The sequence below is a fragment of the Urocampus carinirostris genome, chromosome 10 (genome assembly GCF_059441175.1).
Source record: "Urocampus carinirostris isolate Australia breed hairy pipefish chromosome 10, RoL_Ucar_1.0, whole genome shotgun sequence".
Lineage (NCBI taxonomy): Eukaryota > Metazoa > Chordata > Actinopteri > Syngnathiformes > Syngnathidae > Urocampus > Urocampus carinirostris.
Window position 1 is genome coordinate 27,311,489 of NC_142358.1, and position 21,626 is coordinate 27,333,114.

The following is a 21,626-nucleotide window of genomic DNA, read 5'->3' on the forward strand; positions in this document are numbered from 1 at the left end:
CAAAAGGAATAATTATTGAGTCTGGGTGGGGAATGTTTACCTTTACTTTCAGTGTTTGGTATTGGTCTCAAAGATTGGTAATAACCCTCCTGTCATGTCCAGCATGGTCGGCGTGGCCACCGGCTGGCCCCGCCCCCTTGGCACCGGCTGTAGCAGATTTTATAATTTGCGTGTGTGCTTCTTAAGGGCGGGTTTTGGGGATTGCCCGTTGCGGGTTCATTGCATTACTTTGCATTATTCTGTTCTGCTTGACTTGAGGAAACCTGTACTTGCCCGTTCTGAGTAAAAGCCTGTTTTGTGAGTATTCCTAGTCTGAGTTCCTGTTTGCCTGTAAGCCTGTTTTTGTTTTTGTCCCTGAGTGTTGGACGATTTTTATTTCCTTAATAAAAGTAACTGATCGTTAACGCGAATGAGTTCACCCTTCCTGCCTCCTGCCTCTGATCTGGTCCGGTCTCGTGACACTTCCCTACTAAGGAAACACTCTAGGCATGTCATTTGGTATGGCCCCCTGAATGATTTAATCCGGCCAGCGGTAGATTATATAAATAAATGAAGTCGAAAAATGAAGCAGGTCTATAGTTGATTTCTATCCAAAGTTATGGTTTGTTTTTTTTCAATAAACGCAAACCAAATGCTCTCTGTTGAGTTTGCATAGTGTGGTGATTTGGTTCCGGTGTAAAACTGCATTTACGAATCTGTTATTTGTCATTGTCACTAAATGTCTGATGTGACATTTAGTTCTCCATTATTTAACCCATTTTACCGGAAAAAAATTAAAACATTCATTTTACTTATAAAGAGGAATCTTTTCACAATAAGTTAAACATTTGTGGCAAAAAAGAAATAGATAATAATAGTAATACTTAAAATGCATGGACCAAAGAGGTCTCCAATTTCTTTGTACTAATGTATTTTGACAATAAAGGCCATTCTATTCTATTTTGTTTTGTCTATCGGCCCAAAATTGAAACGCATCCCTCAAATCAATAAAAAGAGCAGTCTCTTTCGGCTCACAAGATTGTTTTTGTTGCTTAATCCATTTATTACCAAGTATTATGTATCATTATGCACAAAATGATTCAAAAAGGGGAAAAATAAATAAACAAAGAGAAAAAAAACAATGAAAAAAGAAACAAAGGAAATAAAGAAGAAAAAACAGAAAAAAAAGAAAAAGCAAGAGAAAAGAGATAGAAGGATATGAAATAAGAAACAAAAAAGAAAGTAAAAAAATGTTAGGAGTGAGAAAAACAAAAAGCAGGGGTATAAAATAGGAAAAAAAGAAAAAGAAAAAAACAAGTAAATAGGGAAAGGAAACAAAAGAAAATAAAGGAAAAGAAAAAAGGAATAAAAAGAACAAGAAAGCAGGATATATACCAGGATATATACCATATATATTACCAATGATAATGTAATATTATACAGAAAATGAACTGACATGTTTTAATGTGTTGTTCTCCTTAATTATTATATCATCTATCATTTTACTCTCCATTGAACTTTTAACTTATTTCAAATTTGGACCTTTTTATACAAACCAACTTTAAAGTCAAGCAACAGGAATCCCTGCGTGACATAACAAAATCTCTTTTTAAATTAATGACTTTTCATTGCAACCACAAATAAACAACATATAAACTGCAAAATAAAGAATAAACTAAACAGTTAAAAAAAACCTAATCGACAAACACATCCCTGAGAAACACTGGAGACATAACTTAAAATAATCACACACAAAAAAAAACATAATACAAAAAAAAAACAATTTGAATCTTTTATATACTCAACATATTTAAAGTCAACAACACAGTATATCCAAGGAAAAGATATCTATTGACCTATCAAAAGAGGAAAAAGCGTCTAGAAGGAAGCTAGCTGCCTCTTGTTTTAAATAATGAAGGCTGTTGTAAGCTGTCGCTGGATATGCTGCGGGTTGTGTTAAACATGTATATATACTGGGGCATATATTTTGGAGGTTATAAAGGTTGTGCCCCCCCAATGCATTTGATATGCATCTCCTGAGACCTATGTCTGGCGATGCCACTGATTTGAGTTGTGTTGTGTGACACTGATTAGCTTAAGGCGTCGCAGATAGATAAATAGATGAAAACATTTATTTAGTCTCAAGCAGCAAAAGAAAGCAAAAAAAAGAAGAAAAGAAATCAATGTAAAAATATCTCTCTTTTAAGACTGTCAACACTATTTTGAAGTAAAGGAAGCAGAGAGGTGTGCAAAGCGCAGTACTCCCACCAAGTGGCAATAATAGATACTGCTAGTGCAAACACATGCCTTAGTAAATTAAAGCGTGTGACCAAAGAATCATGAAACCAATTATTTGTCCTTTTGTCCAGAACGATTGTTACGACGCTATTATTACACATGTGAGACTAACCTTGTGGTGGTCTTACAAAACGGTGTGAACTGCCTTTTTTATTTATGCAATCTCTCTGAATATTGTTGTTATATTGTACTCAGACTCATTGGTTTTATGGGTATTTTTTTTTCGAAGTTTCTCTGTTGTGTCATTTCCTCTTGAAATATATTGAAATACTTTGTTTGCTACCTTAAATAGTTGGTCCCTCTAACTGCTGTCCATTACTAAACAGTATGACACAAAAGTGAGTACACCCCTCCTATTTCTGCAGAGATTTTATCATTATGTTTATTTGAACACTGAAGAAACATTGCTTTGACACTATAAAAGTCTGAGTACAGCTTATACAGCAGTGTAAATTTATCTCCACTTTAAAAAAACCCTCATATAACTATTAGTAGCTAAACCCCTGGTTCAAAAAAGAGAGTACACCCTAAAGTAAAAGTTCTTGAAGTTCAATATTTTGTGTAGCCACCATGATTTGCAGAACCACTTAAATCTTCCTGGCCAGGGATTTTACCAGAGCCTCACAAATTGCCACTGGAATGCTCTTCCACTCATCCATGACAACGTGATTGAGCTGGGGGATATTCAAGATCTTGTGCTTCTCCACTTTACGCCTAAGGAAGCCCCAAACATGTTTTATTGGATTTAGATCTGAAAATATGCTTGGCCAGTCCATCCCCTTTTGCCCTTAGCTCCTTTAGAAAAGCCTTGGTCCTCATAGAAGTTTATCCGGGGGTCATTGTCAGGCTGGAACATTGCCCTGCGACCCAGTTTCTGGAGGAAGGGCGTCATTTTCAGCCCCAGTATTTCACGGTACATGCTTGAGCTCATGTTTATCTTATTGAAATGCAACTCCCCAACTCCATTTGCAATCATACAGCCCCAAACCATGACATTACCAACACTATGCTTGACAGGTTTGTACATCTCACCTAGTTGCCTCCACACATGCTTTACACCATCCAACCCAAATAAGTTTATCTTTGTCTCATCAGACCAGAGGATAACTTTCCAGTAAGCCATGGCCTTTTGATCGTGTCAAAGTGATTTCATTTTTTTGGCAATTTTTCGAAAGTAATATCCTCCACTCTATTACTTAAAACAAGAATAGACCGTCGGCTATCACATGAACGTTCTCTTTTTCTCTCCGTTTAGAAAATGTAATCACACCTACAAACGCGATGCTCCATATACTTGACTAACTCAAAGAAAGTTCATTTTTCTAGCTTTGCAAAAAAGCTAAATCAGGGATGTCCAAAATTTTCCAGAAGGTGGGCCAGATTTGGTAAACTGAAAATGTGAGACAGCCGACTATTCAGGCTGGCATTCTATGGTAATCTTTAATAAATTCACCCTCCGTGAAAAGCAGTGCTTGGCAATCAGCGTTGCGACATCGTAGCTCGCCTTTGTAGCATTTCATTTGACTAGCAGGGTCTCGTGAAAAAGCGCTTCTGTACCGTTAAAACAGCTTCCAGTTACTTTATCTTTTGCTGTGTTTGTTTCCAGTTAGCTTTTTATAGTCACTATGTTTCATCTGGCAGGGCCTCTTGATAGAATATACTGTCTCTTTAGGTAGACGCAGTTGTTTCAGGTTTCGGTGAAAAAAAGACTATTTTCCACCTACCCTGGAAGCCGTCCGTGGCCCTCACAGTCAACTTTCTTTTTTTTTTGGTTAATATTTTTTACAATTGCAATGTCGAAAATATCGTTGGCTAAAATGGTCATAGAAAGGTGGTCAAAGCGCCACTGCCATTATCTGATGAAATTGTGATCATTTTTTAATTTTTTGTACAAATTTATTTTCTACTGCGGTCAACATGACTAGCGATCAATAACATGAATTTTATGACAAGCCACAGGCCAGTTAAAATTTGATCACGGGCTGGATTTTAGACATGCCTGAGGTATACTGTTTTCGGCTGTGCTAACATCATTGCACAAGGGTTTCCAATCATCAATTAGCCTTATAGCACAGTTAGCAAACACATTAACTATTAGAAAATTGGAATGCTGGTTGCTGGAAAAGGGCCCCTACACCTGTGTAGATATTGCATTGAAAACAGACATTTGCAGCTAAAATATGAATTTTATCATGTAAACAATGTATGGCGTGTACTTGCGATTAGTTTCATGTAATCGTTATTGAAAAAGACAGTGCCTTCCCTTCAAATTAAGGACATTTCTAAGTGACTCCAAGCCTTTGAAAAGTAGCGTAAATACATATACTTAAATGCATTACTTGAATTTTAAAAAATCTGAGTGTACATACCCCACTTGTGCTTGGCTCCCACGCTGAAGAATTGTGAGATCTGGTGTTGCTGCTACCGTTACTGGAGCTCCACGAGAGCGCCTCCTGAGTCGTAGTGCTCCGAGGCAGGCCCGTGCCGTACGTGTTAGCCACCTCACCGGTCCGAGTGCGATAATTCCTCATGGTGCTGGAAGAGGAAGAAGGACTGGTCGAGGAACTGGCGCTCGTGTCGTTGATGCCCAAAGCAGCCAAGTCCTTGGTTAAGTCACTCTGGGATACCGATTTCCGTCGGTTGAGCGACATTCTGGAGGCCACCGGTGAGGAGAAGAGGTAGCTGGACTGCACTGAGGGGGAAGAGTAAGAACTGTACGAGGTGTAGGCAGACCCGCCGCTAAGTCCAGAGCCTGCATAGCTCTTGACAGGGTTTCTGCTAAGGCTTTCACTGCGGCGGTTGTTGCTATTTCCAAGGATGTCAGTCCGTGGGATGACCCGTCCCCGGTCCGGGTCCAAGGAGGTGCTGTAGTTGCGAGTGCGGCCAGTGGAGCTGCTCTGGTAGCTGGAAGAGGCGTAACCTGAGGAAGAGGTAGACGAGGTGGGGGATTTGTAGGAGGACAAGCGGTTCCGCTCCCCGTAGGAGCTAAGGCTTGGGGTGAGGGACGAGCTGTAGGAGCTGTAGTGGCTGGTGTAGGACGGGCCAGCGTATCGCTTGGCAGTGGAGGACACGTGGGACATGATGCTGGTGCTGCTGGGTTCTCAGCCACAGGGAAAGAGGGCCTGCGGAACACTGCATCGACTGCAGCGGAGAGGAAAAAGAATAGTTAGCTTTTTGGCTCATCTCCAACAACAAAAACTTGACCGTTTAAGCCAGAGTTGCTTGAACTGCTATGCCGCGAGACAAATTTCTTGATATGCTAACAAATAATTTGGCTCAAAAGCACTATTTTTTCCTCTTCCAGGGTATGTTTTAAGAAGACCATATCGAAAATTTGAGATCTGTAATACCACATTTTTCAGACCAATACAATACCTTAATCTTCAATAGTATCTGCTATACCACTTACCGATACCATCATAACATACAATTCAATACCCTCGTCAAAAAAAAATCACAGTTACTAAGAAATACCTTCAAATCCTGACGTAACATATTTACCTACAAGTGGCATGCGGTATTTGAGGTGTCCGAGAAAAGTTAAAAGTAGAACATTTTCTCCATTAAGTACACCTGAGTTCAAAGAGCCCTTATGTTTTTCCCCACTGTTTCTGTTTGCTTTTATTTGACTATAAGCAAAGCTGTTTGAGACGGACCACATTAGGTAGGAGAAATGGAGGGACGGAGGTGGAAGGTGAATGACTTCATGCTTGATCGTGCAGTTTTTATATTGTTTCTATTTGTTAGTGTAGTATGGAAATGGTGAAAGTGAGAAAAGGCCTAATTATAATCTAAACGTCAACCCACAGCCCCTAGAAAGATGAAAAAAGAAGAGCTTATTTAAGTGTATCTAAGGAATATAAGTACTTGCACACGCATTGTCAAATAAGCTGACTGAGGCTGTGATCTTAGCTTTTAGCCAGGAGATGGCCGCAGAGACTAATGAATTCCGTATAACTCCTTTAAGCCAGAGTTTCTCAAAACGCTGCGCCACGAACTGGTTCTCAAAATGCTGACATTGTTTGGCTCAATTTAAGTACAGTAATCCCTCACTACAACACAGTTCACCTTTTATGGTGTTGCTTTTTATCATGCAAGGTGTTCTGCATTCTGATTGGCTAAACCAGGGTCTGGCAAACGTTTTGGGAAAGAGCATTAAAAGCATGGTAAAGTGAAAAGCTGAGTGATTAGCTGTTACCATAACATTAGGTGGTCAATTTGGCTGTAAGACAGGAGTGCCAACACATTTCATAACTGTGTTAAAATTTTGATCCACTTTTTGTTTTAATTTAATTCAAGTCATGTTGGTTGTAGGGCAGCACGGCGGCGCAGTGGTTAGCGCTTGTGCGGCACAGTTCATGTCATGGGAACCTGTCGTGGGTTCAAATCCAGCTCCAGACATCCTGTGCGGAGTTTGTATGTTCTCCCCGTGCTTGCGTGGGTTTCCTCCGGGCACTCCGGTTTCCTCCCACGTTCCAAAAACATGCATTTCAGGTGAATTGGCCGGTCCAAATTGTCCCTAGGTGTGAATGAGCGAATGAGTTGTCTGTCCCTGTGTGCCCTGCGATTGGCTGGCAACCAGTTCAGGGTGTCCCCTGCCCACTGCCCGGAGATGGCTGGGATGGGCTCCAGCCCCCCCCCCCCCGCGACCCTAATGAGGATAAGCGGTACGGCTGATGAGATGAGATGAGATGTTGGTTGTATTGATATTTTTATTTATTTATTGTTGAAAATCTGGAATCTATTTAAGTTTTTATGTTCCTTTTAAAGGAGTTGCTGATAACCTAATTTTATTTCCTGCCCTGTTAGTTTTCGGTTTGAGTAAAAGATAACCAATATCAGTTGTGCTAGCTTTTTAGACTTTCTTACATGTTACCGAGCTAACATTTTGTCTTTTTTTCTAGTTATCAAGCTAGATCCTTTCTAGCTAGCCATTTAGTTTTGGGTCTGGGTATTCAGATGGCTTTTACTTTTTAAACTAGCTAGCTAGCTCCCTCTTAGTATTTACCTGAGTATGAACTTTACATTAAAATATTATTATCATTTATGTAATCATATTTGGCATTTGGATTCCATATTTTGCTTAAAAAAATCCCGTTATTACAAAAGTATTTTATATAGCTGATGTTATATTTTACTGGTTATTTTTGTTGTTGTTGTTGTTGTTGCGCTCTGTGCAGCCCTTTGAGACTTGTTGTGATAAAGTGCTATACAAATAAATGTGACTTGACCTGACTTGCTTATTTTTATTTTTTAACATTTTCAAAAACACTTATTAGCTTTTTGCAAAAAAAAAAAAAGAAATCAGAAAAAAAAAAAACAAGGATCGAGCATTAGCATGGACGGAGTGTCCCCACCCCCCCACGTGATCCCTTAAAAATACACAATCTCCCCCAAAAGCTTTACATTTTATGACTTAATGGCCACTTACACACATTGTCCTCCGCTTTTTAAACACTAATGAATTTCATTTCAAGGTCTCCATTCCTGCAGGGATCCCGAGGCGTGCGTCACAGTGGTGGAGTGAGCCCCCGGGACACACGCCCCCTCGTTGCGTCACTCTCAAACGTGCCACAGCGCAAACTCCCACAGAATGGCTTGACGTCTTAATGCGACGACACAAAACCACAGCTCTCTCGCGTTATCGGAGGTTATTTTCTTGTCCAGCTGCACCGGCGGTTGATTTAGGAGCAGGACTTTAAATTCACGGCGGCGATCACAATTCACTTCTGATACACTTTCGCATGACGTAATGATGAAGATCAACGATGCACGTATTTAGTCGTTCGTGCAGATTAAAACTGTAAATTGGAGCAAAATGGGTGACGCGTGAAGACAGTTTTAGTTCAGAGTGTGCCCGATGCAAAGAAACGAAAGGCAACGTTAAAGCCATCGTGCACCCCGCTGGCTAAATTCGGAAATACAAAACAATTGTGAATATGCTTAATTGCTGCTAAAATTATCGAGAAAAATTGTTCAAACCTCACATTGTTTATTTGCTGTTAATAGTGTCAATAAAATTGTTCAAACCGCAAAAAAATACAAAACAAATTCTATTTTCTGTTGCACTTTTTTTTACGGGATTTTTATCGGAAATATGGAACATGGAACAACATTTTTGTTGTGAATGCACGTCAACAAAAATTGTTCAAACCTCATATTGTTAGAAAATGATAAAATTGTCTCTCATTAGCTGCACCGCTTATCCCTCAGTAGGGTTGCGGGGGTGCTGGAGCCCATCCCAGCAATCCTCGGGCAGTGGGCAGTTTTATTTTTTTTAGTATTTTTGTACTATCTCTGTAGTATTTTTTAGTATTTCCATATAACAAAGTTTGTTGTATATCTGGAGTATTTCTGTAGTATTTTTTGAAGTACAGTGTTACTTTAATTTTATTTTTGTAGTATTTTTGTGATATTTCCATAGGAGAATTTATGTAGTATTGCTATAGGTATAATTTGCAGTAATTCAGTTGTAAACCTATTGTAGTAGTATTTTTGGAGTAAAATTTCTCCCATATTTTTTTTTCATTAGAGTATTATATATTGGTATTTTTTTTAGTATTTCAGTCGAAGTATTATTGATGTATTTTCAAAGAAGTATTTTAGTATTCAAAAATGTGGTATCGGTCAGCCTTAGCATTCAAATGCAGAACACCCTATCTTTTTAGATTATTTCTTATGTTTAAATAACCAAATAAGGGAAAACCAACGTAAATCCATAAAAAACAAATCTACTCATTTCCAATATTATTCTGTTGTAGTGCAGCCAATTTCCAGTTTCTGGCATAAGCCCAGAGCTTCAATAGGAAAAGGTCAAAGTTCCCTTGAGGTAAGGCAAGCCAGTCACTACTTATTGTTCTGATCCCAGGTAAGCTCCAAGCGTAGCAACATTTGAATAAATTAAAGTGTCTGGTGTTGAGTTCAGTGCGGCAGGTTCCTATTTCTTATATATGAACCCTGGACTTTTAGTGCAGCATACTGTTTCGTTGTGTTTTTTCTCTCTTCTGGCAGCTTGCCTACTCCGTAAGCATACCTGCAGTACTTCTACTCGGGGCAATTTCTCTCCTTCAGGGAATCCCTTACGCTTTCTCGCTACTTCGCTGTTTCTTCGGCTTTCTCTCCGACCAAACGTTAATCAATAATTCAGAAATGGAGTAGGGAGGCAGGCGGCATTATGGGGATACGTTAACATTCACGGCAGGCCAAAACACACATGTGCAGGCAGGGACATTGCCTTAAATTGAGTGTGCCGATTGACACGTTAATAACCTGTTTTGGGCATGTTACTGAAAATAAGTAATTAGTTATGGTTACTACAGTATTTTCACAACCATAAAGCGCGCATAGGAGTCTCAGATTTTCGTCAAATTTTGCGGCGTGCCTTTTGTACAGACAAGCTCTATGGCCCTAGGTTTGGCACCCGCCCCCCAGACTGGGAGGTCACAAGTTCGAGCCTTGGCCGAGTCAAGACTTACAGCATTATTAGGTTATCCAATGTTTTTGTTAGATCGTTCACATTTCCATCTAAATGCGACGTCTATGTGATCTCCTGTGCCTTCTCCCGCGTGACAGGCACGAGTTTCCCACCAGCAGAAGAGAACACGTGATGTCACACGCAATGCATTGTTTGCGAAAGCACTCATGGACGCTGATGCCGTAGCGTATCTAGAAATTTGTAAGTTATTGTTGTCAGCTTGGTGCTTTCGTTTCATGAATCAGTGTCATTTTTCTATCCGGGCCAGGACTACGGTTGACGTCACGCGCAATTGATTTTTTGCGGAAGCACTCATGGACGCTAACGCCTTAGCGTATCTAGCCATTTGTAAGTTATTGTTATCGTCTTAGTCCTTTCGTTTCATGAATCTATATCATTTTTCCACCCAGACATGGATTATTGTGGTGCAGAAACTTCCTGTGGATTATAATAAAAAGACTGGATTGTCGACACTTGGGCTAACATGTCTGCTGGGGACGGTTTGAGCTTTCCCAAAGTAAAGAAAGTGAACCTTTTAATAGAGATTTAGCAAAGCTGTTATGGTCAGAAACACAGGACGAGGATTTGATTTGGATTGATTAACTTTATATGGATTCCTGGTAAAACAAAATGTGACTGCCAAACTGGTTAATACCAGGTCTTCTTTATTTTTCCCATTTGGTTTTATTCTTGTGTTTTACTTTGTAGCTAATACTTAAATACACCAACTTAGCTTTGCTTCCGTTGTATTTCTAAATACGCACACTTGTATGCTCGTCTATGTTGTTGTAGCACTCCCGCGAGCAGAGGGCTCTCGCGCCAAATTGTGCGGTGTGCCCTGTGTTGTGATAAACACAGAATTACGGAGACTGCGCCTATTAACATGGTCTGCCCTACGGTCGGGAAATTACAGAAGTTCTCTATTTTAAAAGTATTCGGGTTAGAACACTCATATCAATTTTGTCTCTGGGCTTCAAATCACTCGAAGATTTCCATCTCTATTTCTGGGTTATGTCTGAGACATTTTCCCTTTTTCTTCACCAGGTATGGTGTACTGTATTGCAAAGACAATTTTACGAATAAAAAGACTAAAATTCAGTCCTCTTTTATCCTAAATTCTGTGTTCACATCAGCGCCATTGATTTTGTTGTTCATGTAAAACCAAAACCCTTCCCAAAAAGGTGCATGATTTCAGTATTTTCTTCAAAATATGGCTTAAAATGTATGTATATATATATGTGAATTTCCCTTAGGGGATGAATAAAGTATCTATCTATCTATCTATCTATCTATCTAGTGAGAACATCAGAATATTAGTATGGAGAAAATACACATTCTTGTACTCTGTGCTTGAGACAGCGCCACCGTAACAATTCAGTTAGGGTTTGTAGGTAGATATAAACACTTCTACTCGTTAATAGTATACGGCGTAGTTTTCCTGGCGGATTGTGAGTTGTAAGTTACTCTGTGACCAATAGAAGAACGGTTAAAGGAAACATACAGTAGACATTGTAATTCATGGTCGGTTTTTGGATAGTAGTGGAGTAACGCAGCACATAGCAACAAGAGTTGAGTTACACAATAGAATTAGAATAGAATTTACTTTTATTGTCATTCTTTGTAACCATGCACACAGAACGAAATATCGATACACCTGACCCGTACAGTTAAACTGTAGCGAGCCGATGCAGCCGCAGCCAAACAGGGCACAGCCATTTTAGTCATTAGGTGACCAAGCCCCCCAATTCCAACCCTTAATGCCGAGCGCCAAGCAGGGAGGCAATGAGTACCAATGTTGTAAGTCTTAGGTATGACTCGGCCGAGGCTTGAACCAGAGACCTCCTAGTCTCGGAGCGGGCGCCCTACCATTTAGGCTACCAAGCTGCTGTCAACAATGTGTTACAGTACTTAGGACTATGGAAATGGTGTTTCAGGAACACGTCTCTTTGTAACACGTCACTCCAAACACTGTTAATGACAAGAACATCTGGTGAAAAAGTGAGCACTGCGGTAATTTTCTTACAAAATAGCAAACCAAATAACATTGTTCATGGGTAACATCTTAACCCATTAATCTAAGTCGTGCTTCATGGTTAAAAGTTGAGACACGAGTAAGTGAGGCGGGTTGGTGAGAATGCTGAGATTGCGGACATCAGGAGAAGTGATAAACGCTAAGGATTTCCCTCTCAAAAGGGGAGTCGCCAAGGAAACAACACACAGGCGCACGCTTTGGATACTTTGGAATTCTAGTTCCCACTCCAATGTTGCGCTACTTGGTAGTTTCCATAGCGACCATTGTTTTTGTGTTTATGTCGGTGCACAGGGGGTTTAAAGTAGTAGCATATTGCATTGCTAATTTCATTCCAGAGGGGCCTCAAAAATTCAGTCCGACGCGACCCGAACCCAAACCCAAACCGGACAGATTAACTTAAATTGATAACTGAGCCCAAAATAAACCCTAAGCTTTAATTTGTCGCCAAAGTAAACACGAAGTTTTATTTCGGTTGTGCGCAGCTTGGGGTTTACTTGGCGCAGAGTGCCTCAAATCAAGTGTGCACTGCAAGCGCAGCACAAAATGAACGGTTCGGCATTGAAAGTTTGGCAACGTTCAGTTAAACTGAACAAAATGGCACCGATAAGAAAATCCTATTCAGAAGATTACAAGAAGCAAATAGTAAAATATTTGGCCAAAAAGCAGAAGGAAAATGAAATGAAATGAAATGAAAATGAAGTTTGTAACGCTTGTAAGCTATTGGCAGGAAGTGGAAATAACGTCTGACGTGAGGGAGGTGGAAGAAGGAAGCCGCGCGTCTTTTACCCAAACACAGAGGATGGAAATTTCTTTGGATTTGGTGAGTTTGTCACAGTTGCCATGGCGCCCTGTTTCCGTTCTGGTCCTGACTTATTTAGAGTTTACAATGATAATTGGTAAACATTTTCTTTATCTAAATAATTACATTAGTAAACAAAAGTACATGATGTGTAGATCCTCTACGAAAGGAAAAAAGAAAAAAAAAACGGCAAGAGAGAAGCCAGCCCGACTTAAAGATTGACATTTTAAGCACGGGCACAAGCTTTTACCTCTACCTCATACTATTCGATCTACGATCTTGAGGCTACCTTTAATGTTCATTTTAGTTTCTATTGAGCTGTAATTTGTTCAGTGTTCTCATTTGCCCAGGGACGCATAATTTTTGCTGGGGACGCATTGGGTCAAATCAACGTGCGTCCCCGGGAAGCGACGTTTTTGACACCAAATTGTCATTATTACCCGATTACTTTTTTTTTTAAAAACAAAGATTTACCGCACTCCAAACTTTTCGTAAGGCAGATCCGCCATTGTTGTTTTGGTCTCGCGCCAATCTCGGCAAACGAGATCTCGTTGCTTCGAGATGACGTTATTGTTGTGGCGGTTGTCGAGTGAAAGAGAAGTATGCCTTTAAAAAACAGTTGGTATTAGGTGCAAATCAACAAAAAATTGGTAATTTCTTCAGTGTCGGTAATAAGGCGAAACATAACACAGAAAGTGGTAACAACGGCAATAATTCCGGCACAAAAAAACGGCGGAGAAATTCTTCAGAAGACCGCGAAGGCAAGGAAAACATGTGTTTTGAAGCGAACGATTCGACGAAAGAAAATAAACAAAAGAATACTCTGAGAAAGAAAAGGACTTTTCTGCCAAAATGGACTAAATTATATTCCTGGTTACGCTATGAGGAGGATGATAATGGATTGGACCTTGAGAAGGGATTGCAACTGTGGCGGGAAAGCAAACCACAAAGAATATATGAACTGAAAAATTTGAAGTGATAACTGCTTTGTATTACCAATTAATTGTGATGATTAAAACTGCAAGAATATATAAATATTTCAGCAATATTTTTTATATAGTGTACAATACTGTTAACTGAAAAATCTAAAGTGATAACTGATTTGTATTACCAATTAACTGATGATTAAAACTGAATGAAAATATAGATTAATATAATTGTTTCAGCAATAATATTTTGTATAATGTACAATACTGTTGTGAAATGAAAAATCTTGAAGCGATAACTGATTTGTATTACCAATAAACTGTGAAGATTAAAACTGAATGAATATATAGATTTATATTATATGTTAGTCGCCGATTTACAATTTCAACCGCGATAACACTAAATTTTGGGGACCCATAGATCTCTGTTGGGACCCATAGGTTTTGGCCATGCGAGTCCCTGGGACCCATCACTTTTCAGAGGTAAAATGAACACTGTTTGTTACTATATTAATGATGCCGTTTAAAGAATGGGTGCAACTAACTGTATAAAAACTGTTCACTTATTGGCAACTGTGGATTGTCAAATGATTGACAGTTTTGGAGAAGGCTGTCTTGAGCAGAAGGCAAGAGTAATTCCTTGGCAAAGAACAGATGGTATGAGGTTTCACTGACTGACTGAGTCTTTCAAAACCGCAAGCATTTCTTTCCACCAGCAGTAATTCAACAGCTTAGTTGAGATGTTTACCACCAGTGCCGGGATGGGATTTTTTGTTTGTTTGCGGGATCGACAGTTTTTCATGCTCCCGGCACATGAGTAATCGGGATATTCTTGACATGTCATGTGTAGGCTGTTACTCTAACCCTCATATTGAATTCCTTTGGTTCACTGATACATTTTGAAATGATGATATCATCCTTTCATGGCACACAGTCATGGCACAAATGTAGAACCTATTGCTCAACAAATCTCCTGATTAATAACTCATTACAAATGGCCCGTTATAGCGTCAATTGCACTTCAAGGATGTCACGCAGTAAAAATAATTCAACGCACAACGACAAGCAAAACTCTATTTTTCACCCAGTTTGTACAGAATTGCACATTAAAGAGGCATTTAACAGTCACAACTTGTCATGACAGCAAAGCATGCTGGGGAAAGTCCTCCAATTACTGTCACTGTGTGCTGTAATCGTTTAGTCAAGTCAGCCTAAAATAATTGCTCTGGCAATCGTGTGGGTACGTTTAAAATAAGGGCGTAAACAGAAGTGCTATTTTATTATTACATGTAATTTATTTTCTTAAATGTTAAGTATCTGTTACTACTTGCTCCTTTTTCGCCCTTTTGACCATTTTAACTGTCACGACCAGCACACAGGGTAGACCCAATCACGTAACGTTTTCTCAAAATTTTATTGAAAGAAAGAGGAAGGGCAGCGCCCGCGATCCGATGCTCACTTGACGCGGGAAGCAAGTCGCTCTCGCAATCGGATTGTTATCCGAATACGGAAGTGGGTCTTCCGTAGCGGTGGCGGTGTTAGGAACGGAAAAACTGGTCGGTAGCCGGGACTGGGAGAGCAAAGCGCTGTAGGGGTCGTAAACGAGACGTAAGCCAAGACGAGAGAGTAGACGTCGTCGAGGTCAAAAATAGGGTTGTAAGCCGGGACGGGTTGGCAGACGCAGTCAAGATAAAAACAGGTCGTAGCCCAAGACAAACGGGAGCAAAAATGGGACAGGGGGGGAGTCAGGGTTGAAAAAGGCTTGCCTTGTATACACAGAAGTTTGCAGACAGACTGACAACAGGGGATTGACAGGACTGGGTTCAAATAGTGACAGGGAGCCAATCAGAACCCACGGCAGTTGGCGCCAAACGAGCAGGCACAAGTGAATCACATCAGTAATCATGACATTAACCTTTTATATTCTGTCATTTTTTTTTTCAATATAATTGCTATCTGAAATTCTTTGAGAGCATTGTAAGCTATTTTAGATTGATACATTATACAGTAGTCAGCGACCTTTTCTGTTCTGCGAACGGTTTTATGCAGCCCTACCCAATCATAATATAAGTAATAATAACAACAACAATAACAAGCACTATGTAATCACGAGACCACTAAAGGGTCCAAATGGCATTGTAAAGGCATTCAATTTGATCTTATAATCACACCATTTTTACTCACATTTTTACATCACATTCACCAGCTCGGTAGCCTAGAGGGTAGGGCGCCCGCTCCGAGACTGGGAGGTCGCTGGTTCAAGCCTTGGCCGAGTCATACCTAAGACTTACAACATTGGTACTCATTGCCTCCCTGCTTGGCGCTCGGCATTAAGGGTTGGAATTGGGGGGTTTGGTCACCTAATGACTCCCAACACAGCAGTTGGGTCTAAAATGGCGGTGCCCTGTTTGGCTGCGGCTGCATCGGCTCGCTACAGTTTAACAGTATGGGTCAGGTGTATCGACATTTCGTTCTGTGTGCATGGTTACAAAGAATGACAATAAAAGTAAATTCTTCTTCTTCTCCTCTTCTTCTTCTTCATAATGTACATTGTTGTTTTGGCTGAACTCTATCCCATAATGGTCCAATACAACATTGTACAACGTGCCACAGTTAGTAAATAAGTCTGATGAGATCAAATGTAATGCCTTTTCCTTTGTCATCTACATTCCTAGTGGCCTAGTGGTTGAGAATCTGTGCTCTCACTGCCACAATCCGGGTTTGATTCCTATTGCATCCAATGCTGAGCAAATAAGGTCAGCAATACAGTATTCATCGACTGATCTATCGTTGCTCAGTTACGGTGTTATACTACTGTCAAACCTCAGGGTGAAAAACGTGTGTAAGAACAAATAAAGGTTGCCGACAGCTGCAAGAATACATGTAGGGAATTATATCTTCAATGAAACTGGTTACCGGTAATTGAAAACAAAGGATAACTCGATTCTTTAACCGATGATTGGTACTCTTACTCAAAAAAATTGACAAATGTGAGGCAGTTTTTAAAAGAATGTAAAATGTATGCTTAAATAAATCTCATGTTTTTCAATGAAATTAGTTAAAAATGCAGCAGACCCCCACAAAATCTTCACGCTATATCTGTTAATAAAATAAAACTTAAATATGAGAGTTATTAACCAAAAACGTGACCTTTATGGTGACTTCTGGAGCTTTGAATAATGATGTATAGCAGACACAGTGCATTTGGTCTCGCTTTGGAAAAAATATACTGTTTATCTTTACAAAATAAACCAAATAAATCCCTCCATCCATTATCTGCGCCGCTTATCCTCAGTAGGGTCGCGGGGGTGCTGGAGCCCATCCCAGCTATCTCCGGGCAGTGGGCAGGGGACACCCTGAATTGGTTGCCAGCCAATCGCAGGGCACGCAGGGACAGACAATTCGCTCGCTCTTTCACACCTATGGACAATTTGGACCGGCCAATTAACATGATGTACCTTATTTTCTGCACTTGATTATAAGTCGTATCTTGATTTGCATTGTGCATTTTTCTAATAGGTTAAACCAATGGTTCCCCAAATTTTGCAGGCTGGCGCCCCCTTGGCTCCCCGGCGAATTCCTTGACATGCCATGTATGGTAATATGTGATCATTCTTAAGGTGCTGGTAGTCATTACTTGTGTTTCCTCTGGACCGAGGGACTACGCGAAAGCAAATTCTGCGACGGGCGTTTTTCTTCAGTTCCACGTCTGCTTCGTCAAAACCCAAATAGGTCCAAACAAGTGATGTACCGCCCTTCTTCGGTGCAAGCTTCGTTTCCTTTTCGTTTGTTGACTCTGGGACTATGTTTACGGAGTCCGGCATGACATTCAATGAGCTCACACGGTGGGCGATCGCTTTCATTGGCTTGTGCCATTATTACAACTTACCTCTGATTGGTTGGCGCTTTTAACACTAGAACAGTAAACAATTGTGGTTGGCCCAAACTCCATCACTCACTACAAAACCTTGAAAAACCGCAGTGCTTTGCCATTTCACAACGGCACTACATCACATCATGATGTCGATTCGATTTTGGTTAATCGTGCAGCCCTAACGTGTTTCGTACAAATCGTCAAACAAACGTTCAAACTTCTGACTTCGACTTTGGACTGCCGCCCCCCTACCGCCCCCTTCTTTCTCACCGCCCCCAAGGAGGCGGTACCGCCCACTTTGGGAACCACTGGGTTACACAGTCTATGTACTTTTTCACCTGTGCATCAATGTTGCAAAGAGAGAACTAGAAAACAGAAAGTCTTTCCCAAAAAAACAAGCACTTTTACATATATACAGGTATATACATAAAAAAAAAACCGCAACATTATTGATGCACTGGTGAACAAGTGGAGAGACTGCTTAACCCAGTGGTCGGGAACTTTATGTCTCGAAAGTTATATATGGCTCTTTCCATGAGTACATATGGTTCGAAAATAAGATAACAAGCTAACACTGATAACACTTTCTCTTTTGCCCAGCCCCATCTGTACTGAAGGAAAATACATTGGTACCTTCATTTGGAGTATGTTGTGACATTTTTACAAAAATTGTATGGAAACTATTATTTAAAACAAAAATGACTGACAAAATCAGCCTTAACACTCTTAAGTAACAGCAGAAGGGAGACAAATTTTAAGTGGCATACTTTTCATCCTGGAAGGGGGATTACTACTTGTGAGGCCCCTTCTTAAGGTTTCTTTTTTCCTAACGCTAAGGTTTTGAGTTTTCTTGCCCGCATGTTGGTTTAAGATCAGGCGATGTTGTAATTGTAATCCTGTACTGTCCTTTGAGACATTTTTTGTGATTAAGGGCTATGCAAATAAATGTGACTTGACTTATATAGATATAGGAAACATGCTACGGCATTATTATTATTTTTTCATAGATTTTGTGAAACAATTAAATGTTACACAGTGAAGTAAATGGAGCTGAATTGAATCTCGTCTGGAGAGCAGGTTTGGCGGTTTCGTGGAATTTTGTCTTAAAATATAGTGTCGCTCTCCCTCAATGAAAAAAAAAACATTTATAATTTTGCTTTTCTGGCTCTTTGTGTGAAAAAGGTTAAACCAGAGGTCAGGAACGCAGAACAAATTGCATTATTGAAATCAGTTTTTCTGGTACCAGGAGTTAAAATAGTGTGATAATGAGATAAGTTCTAAGGCCTTTTCATCTATCATCTGTTCCACCGATGGTCTGGGGGTAAGTTGTCGGTGCCCCACCGACTGTCGTCATGACAATGAGTATACGTTACTGACCCTGTTTCGTGTATATTTGTCTTTGATTTTTTCAATCTGGAGATGGAATAAGAGCTTGCTCTGTCCACTCCATGCATCGGCCCGGTATTGCAGTACCTCCGGGAACGGTGCATTCGCAATGATCGCAGCAAGGCTTTAGGGCTAGGACCTCAGCTTGGCCTTTTGGCTGAGAGTAAGTGTCCCGGCTCCTAGGCTTTGCAGCGTATTATGAACTGACCGATAACGGATAATGGATAATGAATAACGAAGATAGAACAATAACCCTTAAACCCCCCCCCCCACCGAAACAACCTGAGTTTGAATCTTTTTGCATATTCTGTATTACTAACTGGGCCAGAGATGGTTATCAATTGATTAATACGGCAGTATACCGAAAACCTCATGTAGTAATGTACACTGATAAATATTGTATGCATTTCCAATCTCATCCACCATATTTTAGGATATATAAGGCACACTTTCAAATTTCTAACCATTTTTCTGTTTTTAGGTGCACCTTATATTCTGGGTAATACAGTAATTGTGAATTTTAAACTCCCCCCAAAATACAATGTTCTCTGCTTGAAGTTTACTGTAGCTATGCAGATACTGGACACAACCCTACAGATAAAAATATAACAATGAGAGGAACACATGCAATGTTAGTCTCTGAGCTGTTTGGGGTCTGACAAGATTCTAATTATACTCTGAAATGTGAGCAGGGAGAACATTGCTGGGGCCACCCTGACGCCTCTTTGCTTGCTTTCAGTCATCAGCTGCAAACTACATCACATTAATCTTGCCATTGCTACTTGACAACTTGATCTCAAGAGCCACAGGTAGACCTTAAGAAGCTATTCCCTTGCAAGAGTTCCAACATAATGCATTGCATGCATATGGCTCCACTCAAGGATTCGATTCGGTGGTTTTGATTCTAGGTGGATTCAACTAAATTCAACCCTGAGCTCCACCACAAAAACCCTGAAACAGACAAAGCTTTGATAAAACAAGCTTAGTAACATCAATCCAACTTCTCCGATTTCATGTGGGGTACATGTCGAACTAACAAAGTTTTTGTGTTTTTGCAGAAAAATGCAGTTCAGCTAGCTGAAAATAAACTACCGTAATTATTTGTGTACAATGCGCACTCCGTACTTATGTATTTTTAATTACAAATCGGTATAAAATTATTTTCTCTGCTCAAACTTTGTGGTTGGAAGCAATGGGAATCAAATCTGGGCCATGGTGGTTAGCGCGCCTAATCCTAACCACTGGACCACCGAACATATAAATGACATGCGAAAAGGCATTCCATTTTATCTCAATATTATGTTTAAACTTTAGAAGACATTCAAAATAAGGAGAAAATACATGAATTTATTTTGAATGCCTTCACAGAATTGTATCCCGTCCAAAAGCCCTCCTCTGAGCCCCCTCTTTGTATTAAATCTTCAGGTTTACAAAAAACAGATCAGTCAGAGGGGGTGTGAAAATTAAAGAACAGCAACATGATTGGCCGATAGAAACAATGAGGGACAATGATGTAACAGCGAAAACAAGCTACTTTTTGTTACTAATTAGCGCAAAAGGCACCCAGTTTGATATGCATTCCTAAAATAACAATTTGTTATTACTAAGTTGTTACTATGTTATTACCAGGTTATTACTGGAAATAAGGTAATCTAGACTCAGTCAACCACTAACAAAATAATTTCATTAAAAAAATCACAATGTCCTAGCACTGGTGAGCCGTTTTCAGAACAAGTCCACCTTAGCTGTCCTTAGGGGGGCATCCTGGTGCCAGTGGGCACTACGTTGAAGACTGCTGCTATACACCTTTTGCCAAGGGCAAATTACACAAAATTAAACAAGTTTTTAAAGCTGCTCGGTATCTTTATTGGTCCCAACCTAATTGTTGGTCTGTACAGAAAACATGTCGAAGCAATACTAATTAAACCTGTGCAAAACCAATAAATGTCAAGGCATTCAGATTATAAATTCGGGCAAGGCTTTTATTTTGAGAATATTCCATTAACGATTAACCATTCACTGATTATTTAACGGCCCCCAAAAGGGTTCTTCAAAATGATACCTTTGTGGATTACAATAGTAAGGGGTGCCAAATCTTCACAAACTCAACACCACATTTTCTATTGCCTCTTGGACCGACTGACGTTGTTTGGGCCCTGATTGTGTTACAGCTCTCACACTATAGTTAACATGAACATTCTACTAAGAATAAGGATCCAAGTGCAAATAAAAATGGAAACACTTGCGCTAATTATTACTCTATTATTGTAATTTGTGGGTATTTAAAGCCTAAGAGCAATTACCACAAGCAGGAGAGGAGCTTTATGCTATGCCAATTGACGCTTGTTGCCTTAGCAGCTGACTTGCAGATGGTTGCCTCACTTTAAGCACTATTCTTTTGGTAAATTAAGCCTCATTTTATGCAATGAGACAAGAATGACTAGGATTATTGTTACAGCGCCACTCATTCTATTTTTGGATCAACACACACACGCTTATCCTATAGTCCAGGGGTGTCCAAACCAATCAGAAAGTGTGCCAGATTTGGTAGGCTATAAATGTGTGAGGGCCAACCATTCTTTAATACATTCACTCTCCATGAAAGGTTTTTAGTGCTTAGTGATTAGCGTCGTGACTTGGTAGCTCCCCTTTGTAGCATTTTCATTTGACTCGCTGGGTCTCGTAAAAAAGGGCTGCTGTGCGGTTAAGGTTTCCAGTTGTTTCCCATTTTCACAGCGTTTATTTCCGGTTAGCTTTTTGTAGTCAGTATGTTTTGTCTGGCAGTGCCTCTTGATATTATATTATTTGAAAAAGCCACATTCTCTTGGTAAATTAGGCAGACGCAGTTGTTTCGAATC

General features: G+C 40.0%; 1 protein-coding gene and 1 pseudogene across 3 annotated transcripts in view; one reads left to right on the plus strand and one right to left on the minus strand.

Moving 5' to 3' along the window:
• The window catches only part of usp2a (ubiquitin specific peptidase 2a), a 74,237-nt gene that overhangs the window by 36,215 nt on the left and 16,396 nt on the right, over positions 1–21,626 (minus strand). For 2 of the 3 annotated variants that reach the window (XM_088346514.1, XM_088346512.1), the window contains exons 1-2: positions 7,709–8,009; positions 4,647–5,418 (exon numbers count right to left, since the gene is read on the minus strand). In XM_088346514.1, the coding sequence (XP_088202640.1) occupies positions 4,647–5,357 (711 nt within the window). In that variant the 5' untranslated portion in view covers positions 5,358–5,418; positions 7,709–8,009. Of the gene's footprint in view, positions 1–4,646; positions 5,419–7,708; positions 8,010–21,626 lie in introns of those variants that run through there. The other variant, XM_088346513.1, reaches the window with a different exon arrangement.
• On the plus strand, positions 18,747–18,877 carry LOC148358566 (U2 spliceosomal RNA; annotated as a pseudogene).